General features: G+C 48.5%; 1 protein-coding gene across 1 annotated transcript in view; it reads right to left on the bottom strand.

Annotated features, from left to right (window-relative positions):
- Positions 1-10,136, bottom strand: part of sh3bp5b (SH3-domain binding protein 5b (BTK-associated)) — a gene marked incomplete at both ends in the record, with an annotated part of 23,564 nt that extends 13,428 nt beyond the window's left edge. Inside the window, 3 exons of the mRNA XM_084442022.1 lie at positions 3,664-3,792; positions 9,260-9,322; positions 10,059-10,136. Coding sequence (XP_084298148.1) covers positions 3,664-3,792; positions 9,260-9,322; positions 10,059-10,136 — 270 coding nt within the window. The remainder of the gene's footprint in view (positions 1-3,663; positions 3,793-9,259; positions 9,323-10,058) is intronic.
- Positions 10,137-12,500: the final 2,364 nt, after the last annotated feature.

The following is a 12,500-nucleotide window of genomic DNA, read 5'->3' on the forward strand; positions in this document are numbered from 1 at the left end:
AAGCCAAACCAGCATTCTGATCTGCCGCTCAGCGACAATGTGCTCATGCCTCAAGCCCCCGGTGTCACACTATGATTATCCAGCTCCTCTGCTCTCCGCAGTGAAGTGGGATGTAGAGAAACCAACCTCCCCTCGTCTCAGAGCCAGAGACCTGTCCCATACATCACTATCCCTCCCGCTCTCTCTCCCTCGCTCGCTCAAATCCTCACCACAAGTAGACGATCATCCTCTCGGGGGCATGAAAGATTTTCTTGACTGCGTCTCCCCCTCCCCGCTGAGCTCCACATCTGTTCCATCTAAGGGTTTCATCATGGCTGACTTCTGGGAGTTCATCTCTGCGACATCATAGTTAACTATGGTGACAACCTGCCTGTTCTGATACCAGTAGACACCCCCCACCCCCCTCCTCCTCCTCTGCTGGTGTTCTGTGATTGGTCAGCAGCGGGGCGACCTCAGATGTGACTTCCTTCGGACGTCACTCGTTCCAGCTGCGCAGCGATCAACTGCCGAGAGAGAGAGGGGTGGAGGCGACGACGCTAGCCAAGACTAACAACCTTCTCGGTTACACAGCTGCCATGACGCATCAGTCTCCCTTTCGCTGTTCCCCCTCTCCCTCCAGCTACCCAGCTGTTCTCCTTCTCTGGGTATACCTCCACCCCCCCCCCCCCCACCCACCTCCGGTCTCCTTCACTTCCCCTCCAACAGAACTCTGACTTTAGCCCTTTAGCACTTTAGCCCTTTAGCACGTTAGCCCTTTAGCACGTTAGCCCTTTAGCACTTTAGCACTTTAGCCCTTTAGCACGTTAGCGCTAGCTGCTAACAGGGTTAGAGCAGGCTGACAGGGTGCTGATGCTACGTTGGATGAGCATGATAGTTCTTTAGGTCTTGAGCAGGATGGTCCAACACAAAAAAGTACACAGAAAACACCTTGTACTGAATGGAAAGGCTTATAAGACAAGTTCAATCTAGAAATCATTTCAAGGTACGCACACACACACACACAACCCTAGAAAACGACCCATGGCCACAGAGACCCCAGTGTCACTCTGACAGAACTTAATGAGTCCACATGTGAGCGAAGTGTGGTGCACTCAACACCATCTCTCAGGAAACAAGACACTTTTTAGATCTGTCATATTGACCCATGTTCAGCTGAATTTGACTCACTCTAGAAGTCATTCACAAGCCAGGGACAACATTTACTGCTGAGTTAGGCAACAGCCTTCATAGAGTTATATTTATAGTATCTCCATATCTCCATATCTACAGTCAAGGTTAAAGTCAATTTTCCATTGAGCGTAACTCACTGTGTACAGTTACCTATCTTTAGCCTTCTATATCAAATAATGTGGTGTTGCTGGTCCATTTAACACCCCAGAGAAACAGAGAGAGCTAGAGGGAGAGTTTCCTCTCAACTGGGTAAACAATGATAATGATTCAAGCTCAACATCGTTGTTGTGTTCTGCTCCAGTGACTGTGCATATACGCAGAGAGAGAGAGAGAAAGAGAGAGAGAGAGAGAGAGAGAGAGAGAGAGAGTACTGCTTCGAGACCGACGGAGAGAGACGTCACTGGAGGAGAGACGTCACTAGAGAACAACAGAGAGAGACCTGCTCCGATACGGACGAGGAGAGAGATGAGAGAGAGCACGGGAGGGAGAGATAGACAGAGTGAATCTGAATCTGAATCTGAGCGATAGAGAGCGTCTATGTAGCATAATTATTGTGAGGCTTTTGTACTGAGACTTGCTGCTGTCCAGACTGAGGGTTGATTAACTCAGAGGGAGACCGAGAGAGATTAACTCAGAGGGAGACAGAGAGAGACTGACAAGAGAGTGAGACAGAGTGAGAGTGAGAGTGGTTGAGAGACAGAGAGAGACAGAGAGAGAGAGACAGAGAGAGAGACCAGGCAGCCCAAATGAGACGTAGAGCAGCTGCTGCATCTTATCTAGGCGAGCAGGTGGTAGCAGCTCCAGCTCTGCCTCCACTTTATAGGGAAGTGAGATCACAGCTTTGCAGAATTACTCCTCCCACTCGCTGACTAAAGAGGACCACAGCTGCAGATGGACGCCCTCGTTAGCGGTTCTAATTCTATTGCTGTGTTCTGAGAGGTGAAATGAGAGAAAGACCATCCAGGTTATTCTCTCATTATCCAGGCAGGTTTTGTGATAATGCTGATGCAGGAACAAGAAATGATTAGCATTATAACCCCTTTGATATTGCCAGATTAATGGCTATTGATTATTATTGAACTGCTAATGGCGAGTACGATAGCATCCCTGGGTCATTATTGATCATATCAGCTACAGTATAAATGAAGTGTAATGTGATCAATGTAGGGTTTCAGTGATTCATGGGATGATTCCATGAACTCTTGCCCAAAACTATCCCAGCACCACTTACTCTTAACCATCTACTGACTGACTTACCCCACCCTCCATCCCCTACCTCACATCCTGCACACTGCACACTAACTCCCCCTCCAGCCACTCCCCCCTACACACCCCCTCCCCCCTCCTCACCAGACACTCCCCCTCCACACCCCCCCCCCTCACCAGACACTCCCCCCTGCACACCCCCTCCCCCCTCCTCACCAGACACTCCCCCCTCCACACCCCCTCCCCCCTCCTCACCAGACGCTCCCCCCTCCTCACCCCCTCCACACTCAACACCCCCCCCTCCTCCTCCTCCTCCTCACCAGACACTCCCACCTCCACACCCCCTCCCCCCTCCTCACCAGACGCTCCCCCCTCCACACCCCCTCCCCCCTCCTCACCAGACGCTCCCCCCTCCACACCCCCCCCCCTCCTCACCCCCTCCTCACCAGACACTCCCCCCTCCACACCCCCTCCCCCCTCCTCACCAGACGCTCCCCCCTCCTCACCCCCTCCACACTCAACACCCCCCCCTCCTCCTCCTCCTCCTCACCAGACACTCCCACCTCCCACCTCCACACCCCCTCCCCCCTCCTCACCAGACGCTCCCCCCTCCACACCCCCTCCCCCCTCCTCACCAGACGCTCCCCCCTCCACACCCCCCCCCCTCCTCACCCCCTCCTCACCAGACACTCCCCCCTCCACACCCCCTCCCCCCTCCTCACCAGACGCTCCCCCCTCCACACCCCCCCCCCTCCTCACCCCCTCCTCACCAGACACTCCCCCCTCCACACCCCCTCCCCCCTCCTCACCAGACGCTCCCCCCTCCTCACCCCCTCCACACTCAACACCCCCCCCTCCTCCTCCTCCTCCTCACCAGACGCTCCCCCCTCCACACCCCCTCCCCCCTCCTCACCAGACGCTCCCCCCTCCACACCCCCCCCCCTCCTCACCCCCTCCTCACCAGACACTCCCCCCTCCACACCCCCTCCCCCCTCCTCACCAGACGCTCCCCCCTCCACACCCCCCCCCCTCCTCACCCCCTCCTCACCAGACACTCCCCCCTCCACACCCCCTCCCCCCTCCTCACCAGACACTCCCCCCTCCACACCCCTACACACAACACCCCCCCCCCCCCCCTCCCTCCTCCTCCTCCTCCTCCTCCCCCCTCCACACCCCCTCCCCCCTCCTCACCAGACACTCCCCCCTCCACACCCCCTCCTCACCCCCTCCACACACCCCCCCTCCCTCCTCCTCCTCCTCCTCCTCACCCCTCCCGCGGTGTCTCACCTGTCGGGCCACTCTCCTGGCCTCCCAGTAGGGCTTGGACTCCTCCACCGCCTTGCCGATCTTCTTCACCAGTTCATCCAGCTTCAGCGTGGCCTCCACCAGCACGGAGCGGAACTTCTGCCTGGCGTCCTGGAGACCACAAGATACTCTTACACCACACGCTAACGGTAGGAAAGTTATTAACCTTCCTATATTAAACTACTCAGCCAGATTAAATAAATGGGGATTTTGTATATGTACACTTGTTGACCCAGAATCTAATACTAATTGAATCAAAACAGACATCTTTCATGAAGTAGCTTTTGTGTAGATGGAATTCCCCCTCATGTCGACAAGAACTGGTAACTCAAACACTACAAACACACACACACACACACACACACACACACACACAAAACGCACACAAAGCCTTACAGCAACAATCAAAGCTTTTTCCCCCCAGTGAGAGGCACAGTGTCCCAACATGACTTTGTTGGGACGCTGTGTTGATCAGACTTTGATCCAATTAAACAGGAGCAATTATGACCAGGCAGGCAGTCGTTAGGCGAGCGGTCCAATTAACAGAGCTATGAAACAGCACGTGGCTGAGGGCAACAGAGTCAACACACTCTCAGCTATCGTTGCCTTTCACCTCAAACAGATACTGTTCCCTCTATAAGCATGAAGCTAATAGTATGCTTACATACTACATTACAGTCATTTAGCAAACGCTTTTATCCAAAGAGACTTACAATAATTGCATTTAACGTAGGTAGTCAGTGTGCTACTACTCGCAAGAACTCACAAGTGCATCTCCTTTCTAAACAAGTGACTAAGAGCATAATCTAATGCTCAAGTCAAAAAGTGCAAGAGCAGCAAAATACGAATACAATGGGTGCTTAAGAGGGAAGGTCTGGTACTTCTTGAAGAGTTTTGAGCCTGCGGCGAAAGATGGGCAGCGAACATATGCTGCTATCTAACAAAGTCATCTATTTAATCTAATCCAAAACATTCCCCGAGACATTATTTCAGAAACATTTTCTGAGAATTACCACCGTAGTAAACATGATGTCCCATGTGATGGGAAAGCAGGTGAAGACTGAACACAAGTCTAAAGGGTGAAGACTGAACGCTAGTCTAAAGGGTGAAGACTGAACACTAGTCTGGAGGGTAAAGACTGAACGCTAGTCTGGAGGGTGAAGACTGAACGCTAGTCTGCTCTGGAGGGTGAAGACTGAACGCTAGTCTGGAGGGTGAAGACTGAACGCTAGTCTGCTCTGGAGGGTAAAGACTGAACACTAGTCTGGAGGGTGAAGACTGAACGCTAGTCTGCTCTGGAGGGTGAAGACTGAACGCTAGTCTGGAGGGTGAAGACTGAACGCTAGTCTGGAGGGTGAAGACTGAACGCTAGTCTACTCTGGAGGGTGAAGACTGAACGCTAGTCTACTCTGGAGGGTGAAGACTGAACGCTAGTCTGGAGGGTAAAGACTGAACGCTAGTCTGGAGGGTGAAGACTGAACGCTAGTCTGGAGGGTGAAGACTGAACGCTAGTCTACTCTAAAGGGTGAAGACTGAACGCTAGTCTGGAGGGTGAAGACTGAACGCTAGTCTGCTCTGGAGGGTGAAGACTGAACGCTAGTCTGGAGGGTGAAGACTGAACGCTAGTCTGGAGGGTGAAGACTGAACAATAGTCTGGAGGGTGAAGACTGAACGCTAGTCTACTCTGGAGGGTGAAGACTGAACACTAGTCTACTCTGGAGGGTGAAGACTGAACACTGGTCTGGAGGGTGAAGACTGAACGCTAGTCTACTCTGGAGGGTGAAGACTGAACACTAGTCTACTCTGGAGGGTGAAGACTGAACGCTGGTCTGGAGGGTGAAGACTGAACGCTAGTCTGGAGGGTGAAGACTGAACGCTAGTCTACTCTGGAGGGTGAAGACTGAACGCTAGTCTGGAGGGTGAAGACTGAACGCTAGTCTGGAGGGTGAAGACTGAACGCTAGTCTGGAGGGTGAAGACTGAACGCTGGTCTGGAGGGTGAAGACTGAACACTAGTCTACTCTGGAGGGTGAAGACTGAACGCTAGTCTACTCTGGAGGGTGAAGACTGAACGCTTGTCTGGAGGGTGAAGACTGAACGCTAGTCTGGAGGGTGAAGACTGAACACTAGTCTACTCTGGAGGGTGAAGACTGAACGCTAGTCTACTCTGGAGAGTGAAGACTGAACGCTAGTCTACTCTGGAGGGTGAAGACTGAACGCTAGTCTACTCTAGAGGGTGAAGACTGAACGCTAGTCTACTCTGGAGGGTGAAGACTGAACGCTGGTCTGGAGGGTGAAGACTGAACGCTAGTCTGGAGGGTGAAGTCAGTCTGTGGAACATTAACGCTGTGCTGCTAATATTCTAACGTTGACAGTTTTCTATATCTTTGAATGGACTTCACATTTCTGTGTGAAATGGTGTTGCAGAACACAACAGAACATCATATTATCATATTATCCAAACTCATCTCTTCAAGAAGTTCTACAACAATCCTCCCTCTTAAGCACCTATTGTATTCTAGATTGCTATTCTTGCACTTTGCCTTCAGCACTAGATTATGCTCTTAGTCACCTGTTTTAGAAAGAAGATGCACTTGTGAGTTCTGGCAAGTAGTTGTACATCAGCGTTTCCTATGTTAAATGCAATTATTGTTAGTCGTTTGGATAAAAGCGTCTGCTAAATGACTGTAATGTAATGTAATATAATCATATTATCATATCATATGATGGTCTGTTGTGTCCTGCAGCAACAAGGTAGATATTATCTACCTTGAAATGGAGACTGCCCAAGCCCAACCAGCCCTTCTGATGAAGAACCTTTACGACATGTTTTAGTCTAGAATTGTTGATTACTCTGTGAAACTGACCCTGAAGGAAGGTCTCTTCTGAAGAACTCGAGCGTTAGTCGATCTTGGCGTTGGTCCCGAGCGCTGTGCTGGCCCTGTGTTTGTTTTCTCTGCTGCCTTCACTATCAGTATGGGATTTTCTGAGCAGATGTGGTCAGATAATATCTGCTGCCTCCGGGTGATGAAACGACCTTTCCATGACCTCTCCATGACCTCTCCATGCCTCCTCCTATCTCCTCCCTAGCGGGGGGAGGTCACCGTGAGCACCAGAGGCGCCATACTGTTTTAACCCTACGTTAGGAGGGGGAGATTGCGTAGTATGAAACCTCTGCATGCGTGTGAGCGAGTGTGTGTATGCAGTGAATGTGTTTGTGCGCATCTTGGATTGTCCATGTAAAAGAGACAGTTTGATATTGGTGGTCGGTCCAAACAGACCAAACCTTAAACGGTTAGTTCTGTGCTTTACAAATCACTGGTTAAAGTTACTGCACAAAATTGTATTATGCTACAGTATGCCATAATTATGACCTCTAGTTCTAATGTTGGTGCTCATGAGAAAAAATGGTCCCTGAAGTTTTTACGGTGATAGGTGTTATCTTGAAGGTACTAAGAATCCCTGTATGAATTATACAAACGTGTGAAGTAGGCCTTGGTCTACTAAGAGTAGCTAATACAAATATGTGCAGTACGTTTCACAAGGGCATAGAACGGACTCAAATTACGTGTCTCAAAATTGATAATCGGGTTTTATGACACAACAATAGAGCCATACAAATGTGTGTGATTTTGGTACTTGTGATATTCTATTGGTAAGCTTATTAAAATGTTGTACATTACTTGATTTCTTATTTTTATCTTATTTTTATTGTGTTTCCGCCTCCCGGCAGGTCAGGTGATCTGCTGACCAGAACAGCTCCATTATCTCTACCGACACCGGTGGCCATGCCAGACTTCCTCAACTGTCAAGGGCTTCCCCAACACCGCACAAAGAAGCTTCCAGAACAGCTGGTCATCATAGCAGGGGCCATACTGGCACTAAGGTTGGCATGGGTCGTGTCATTTGTTTACTTGTGATCCTGAATGTTTGTCAACCTTTTAGATCTAATTCTTAAAGAGAGATATCGGTCCAATGACAGTTCTCAATCCTTCCAGGAAAATACCAAGGTTGAAGAGTGTGTGTGTGTGTGTGTGTGTGTGTGTGTGTGTGTGTGTGTGTGTGTCAGTCCAACTCCCACCTCCCCACAACACTGACTCCAACAGACACACAGCTGTGCATGGAGAGACCGCAGACAGACCACTGAGAGACCACGAAGAGACTGCAGACAGACCATGGACAGACCACAAAGAAACCACTAAGAGACCACGAAGAAACCACAGAAAGACCAGAGAGAGACAAGGAGAGCTGAACAGAGGAAGGTCCTGGACACAACAAGCATACCAACTCAAAACCTCTCAAGAGTCCAGTGGGAAGAGTGTTCTCAGGCGGAATGAATGAATATATTGGGAAATTGAATGAAAGTAACAACATAGCCTAGTAAGATGCATTATTGCTAGGCTAACTGGGTTAGGGTTAGGTTGCAGTATTGCTAGGCTAACTGGGTTAGGGTTAGGTTGCAGTATTGCTAGGCTAACTGGGTTAGGGTTAGGTTGCAGTATTGCTAGGCTAACTGGGTTAGGGTTAGGTTGCAGTATTGCTAGGCTAACTGGGTTATGGTTAGGTTGCATTATTGCTAGGCTAACTGGGTTAGGTTGCAGTATTGCTAGGCTAACTGGGTTAGGGTTAGGTTGCATTATTGCTAGGCTAACTGCTACCTCACTGACCAAAGAGACAATCCGCTCTTAACTGTTCCAGACAGAAGTACTTGACCTCCAGAAATATGTGCCACTATTTTACTAGTACTGAACAGTATCCAAATAGCAGGTTATGAAACTTTAACAATCTCGCTGACCTTAATGAGGCCTCTGAACTCAAAAGTCTAAAGTCCTATTGTTAAAGGTATTGTGAGATAGCGTCAGCAGAATGCGAGCCAAAAGGGATCCATCACCACAGCATAGCCAATGTGAACCAGCAGCTGGTTCTGAGAGATGGCAGCGGTCAGTGTGATGATGAGGCCAGGGATGAGCAGGGTCAGTCCTATCAGATCTGGGGTGCATCTCTGAGGAGACACGTGTTTAAAAGCTCATCTATTGAGGTATCACAAACTGACACAAAAACTGTGTGTGTGTGTGTGTGTGTGTGTGTGTGTGTGTGTGTGTGTGTTGGTTGTGGGGTGGCTGGCCTCCCTAGGAGAAGAGCCGGGTACAGGTAGAGAGGTACTGCTCAGTTTCAGTCATTATTGGGTCGCTGAATATGGATGAGGCGCTGTTGGGCTGCTGTGTCCTTTTGACCTGTCATTGTCATCATCTTGTGTGTACTGTATGTGACAATGTGAGGCCAACTAGGCAGTTGTGTAACTGACTGACTTTAATGTCTGTTCGTGTTTATGCCCTTTCTATATCTATTTAAGTGGACAATTATGTGGAAATGGAAATTATTCAAATGTGTGTATGTGTAGGTGTTGAGTGGGTGAGTGAGTGAGAGACAAAGAGAGAGACAGAGAGAGAGAGTGTGTGTGTGTGTCTGTGTGTGTGTGAGTGAGTGTGTGTCTGTGTGTGTCTGTGTGTGTGTGTGTGTGTGTGTGTGTGTGTGTGTGTGTGTGTGTGTGTGTGTGTGTGTGTGTACAGCAGTCCTACCTCCAGTTCTGTCTCACATCTGTTGATGTCATCGGTAGACTGGTTGAGCTTCTCCAGTTCCCCCTAGAACACAAGAGAGAAAGATGAACAGAGCCAGGGAGAGAGAGAGAGAGAGAGAGAGAAGGAGAGAGAGGGGGAGAGGGGAGAGAGGGGAGGGAGAGAGACCGAGGGAGGAGAGAGAAGGTAGAGAGAGAGGAGAAGGGAGAAGGAGGGAGAAGGAGGAATGCTATGCAGAATCTAGAGAGCAAGGCAGCCACATCTGGAATCCGTTAATGTGAAATACTAGACATGAGACTTTCACTGGAGCAGAGAGGCGGTTTGGCCGCTCAGTCGGCATCCAGCGTGATTTAAGGAAGTATTGAACACAATGAGGAATAATGAAACGAACACAGTAACAATGAAATAACTCTTTAGCTAGACTACCCATAGGCTACACGCTTTATGGTACCCTATTTAGGTTACACTATTTATGGTACCCTATGTAGGTCATAGTGCAGACATCAATCTACACTCAGGTACTTAGGAATCGCAATAGTCTGAGACCTGCAGACATTTAATTGGTGTAAGGTGTACCAACGCCTTTTAATGAAAAAGGCAATTCACCTCCATCTCGCACAGTAAATAAACCAGAAAACATTTCCCATACACAAAAAAAAAAGACAAAGAATTATGAATTATTTAAATATCACCCCATGCAAACGAAAGTTGGAATAGGGATAGGGCAACAGCATCATGATGCGTTTCATCAGACTGATGAAATATAATTCAACCAAACCGAGGCATTCATATCCAGACGTACCTGAATTCTGGGGTCCACCTCCTCCTCTTCGTGTTCCAACTCTTCATCAGATCTGTTCTCTTTCTCTACATGATCCATCTCGAGAACAAAGCGGAATACCAGACACACACTGGGCGAGAACACGGGCGCTACTGGGGACGCACGTCTGAAAACACCTAGCTTATAAAACCACGTTCGTTTATTCTAACAATGACAAGCCAATAGCTGGAGAAATATTTCGGCTTCTAGTCGCGTATTGAGATGCGATATCTATCCATGCGGCTTCACCTCTCTCCCGTGTCCGACAGACTGAACCGACCGTCTGGTCTGCGGTCTGCTGATGAAATGACTCCGGTATTGTGTTGGTCCAGTAACGCCCCCCTCCCGGTCCAGTAACGCCCCCCTCCCGGTCCAGTAACGCCCCCCTCCCGGTCCAGTAACGCCCCCCTCCCGGTCCAGCCCGCCTCACACGGGGACAAGACGATTTAGACTAATCTTTTACAAAACAATGCCTGCAATTCCATGGCATGTTACGACAATTATATTATATTAGCCCTATTATAATGGTTTAAATGAACATTTTCGCAACCAGCTGGAAGTTTTAGTAAATATGTTCATAAAAGCATGCTACTGTAGGTTCAAGGTTCAAAGTGGTTTATTTGTCAATATAGGCATTTGTGATTCATCGGACCAAATGCTTAATCATACAAACAACAAACAACTTACAATCATTTCACAACACAGAACAGCCCGTACTGGTCATAATCAGAGTCCTACCAACAGAAATTCATCTTGGATTTCTTCTCTGATGCGTTCTTCTCTTCATACAGTAAGTGATATTTATTTTAATTGACTACACTGCCGCTGACTACACTAAAGTCAACAACGAATATGATATTAGCGGATGGCCTACATAGATCACAGCCTACATTCCAGGATATTTGTACAGTGATTCAAGGAAGAAAAAAAACTCCACCCCATCTATTGTGTCTTATACAATGACTTGTGTGAATACTTGACTGTTGTTGTGTTGTTGTCCCATTGTATGTTGTGTTGGTCTGTATCTTTCTTTATCATTGGTTCACTGTGTGTTTTAGTTAGGACAGGTAATGGAACTCACACACACACACACACACACACACACACACGCACACACACACACACACACATGCATGCACACACACACATACACACACACACACACACACACAGGCGCACGCACAATCATGGTTGCATGGTCAGCTACTGTACCATGCCTGAGACCTTGGCTTTATCTCACTGGGCTAACACTGTCACAGAAGTGAGCTGAGTTCAAACCCAGCTGGTCATATAAACAGAACATACATGTGTGTGTGTGTGTCGCACACACACGTACCATATACTGTCTTCCTCTCCCTTCACCACACACACACACACACACACACACACACACACACACACGTACCATATACTGTCTTCCTCTCCCTTCACCACACACACACACACACACACACACACACACACACACACACACACACACACACACACACACACACACACACACACACACAGAACAATTTGATCCTTGTTTTCATTCCCTGTACCCAGCAGAGCAGAGAGGAGATTGGGTGTGATTGTTTTGTCGTCACGTACCGTGCGGCAGACAGAGAGTCTGCCTGCGCCAAGGACACAGTGAGCGTGACAGGGACATGACGGGGGAGGAAGCCAATCAGCCTGTCAGGAAAGTCTCAACGACTTTTCCCACAGGGCCAACTCCTGAAGCACTATGTTCCTGAGACAGCCCAGGAAGGTTAGAATCGGACATTCCTCCTCGGCCGGAGGTGTTGGGCACTGTTTAGAAGGGGGGGGGGGGGGGGGGGGGGGCACACAGTCCGTAAAGAGGGGATGCATTTAAGGATAATTTTACTATATGATGTCCACTTCATGATTTAACGATAACTGACTTGGACAGACATCATGTTCTGTACCGAGGGCATCACGCCATGATAGCATACAGATAATGGTTATCAGGCCTCAGCCTGTCTGTGTGTGTTTGTGTGCCAACATGATATATTTGATTTGAAACAGGACGTTCGACTTCATATGGGAAATGATAGAGCAGTGTGAGAGAGATGGAGGGTATGGTCCTACTTGAGTGGAACAGTCAAAAGAGCATATGGATTATCAACATGTACAGTAGGATACTATTAAATCATACTAGTCGAAACTACTACACACACTAACACTACTACTTCTTCTTCTACTACTACTACTACTATTACTACTACTACTACTACTAATAATAATAATAATAATAATAATATTGGTACATAAACTGTACGTCTGGAAAGTACAATGCTGTGGCCGATTGAGACAGAAAGAGAGAGAGAGATGAAGAAAGAGAGAAGTAGAAAGGAGGAAGGAAAGATACAGAAATATGTTATCATCACTCCAATCTATTTCTCTCATCATATTCCTCTCAGC

This window comes from Borostomias antarcticus (assembly GCF_949987555.1).
Source record: "Borostomias antarcticus genome assembly, chromosome: 8".
NCBI lineage: Eukaryota > Metazoa > Chordata > Actinopteri > Stomiiformes > Stomiidae > Borostomias > Borostomias antarcticus.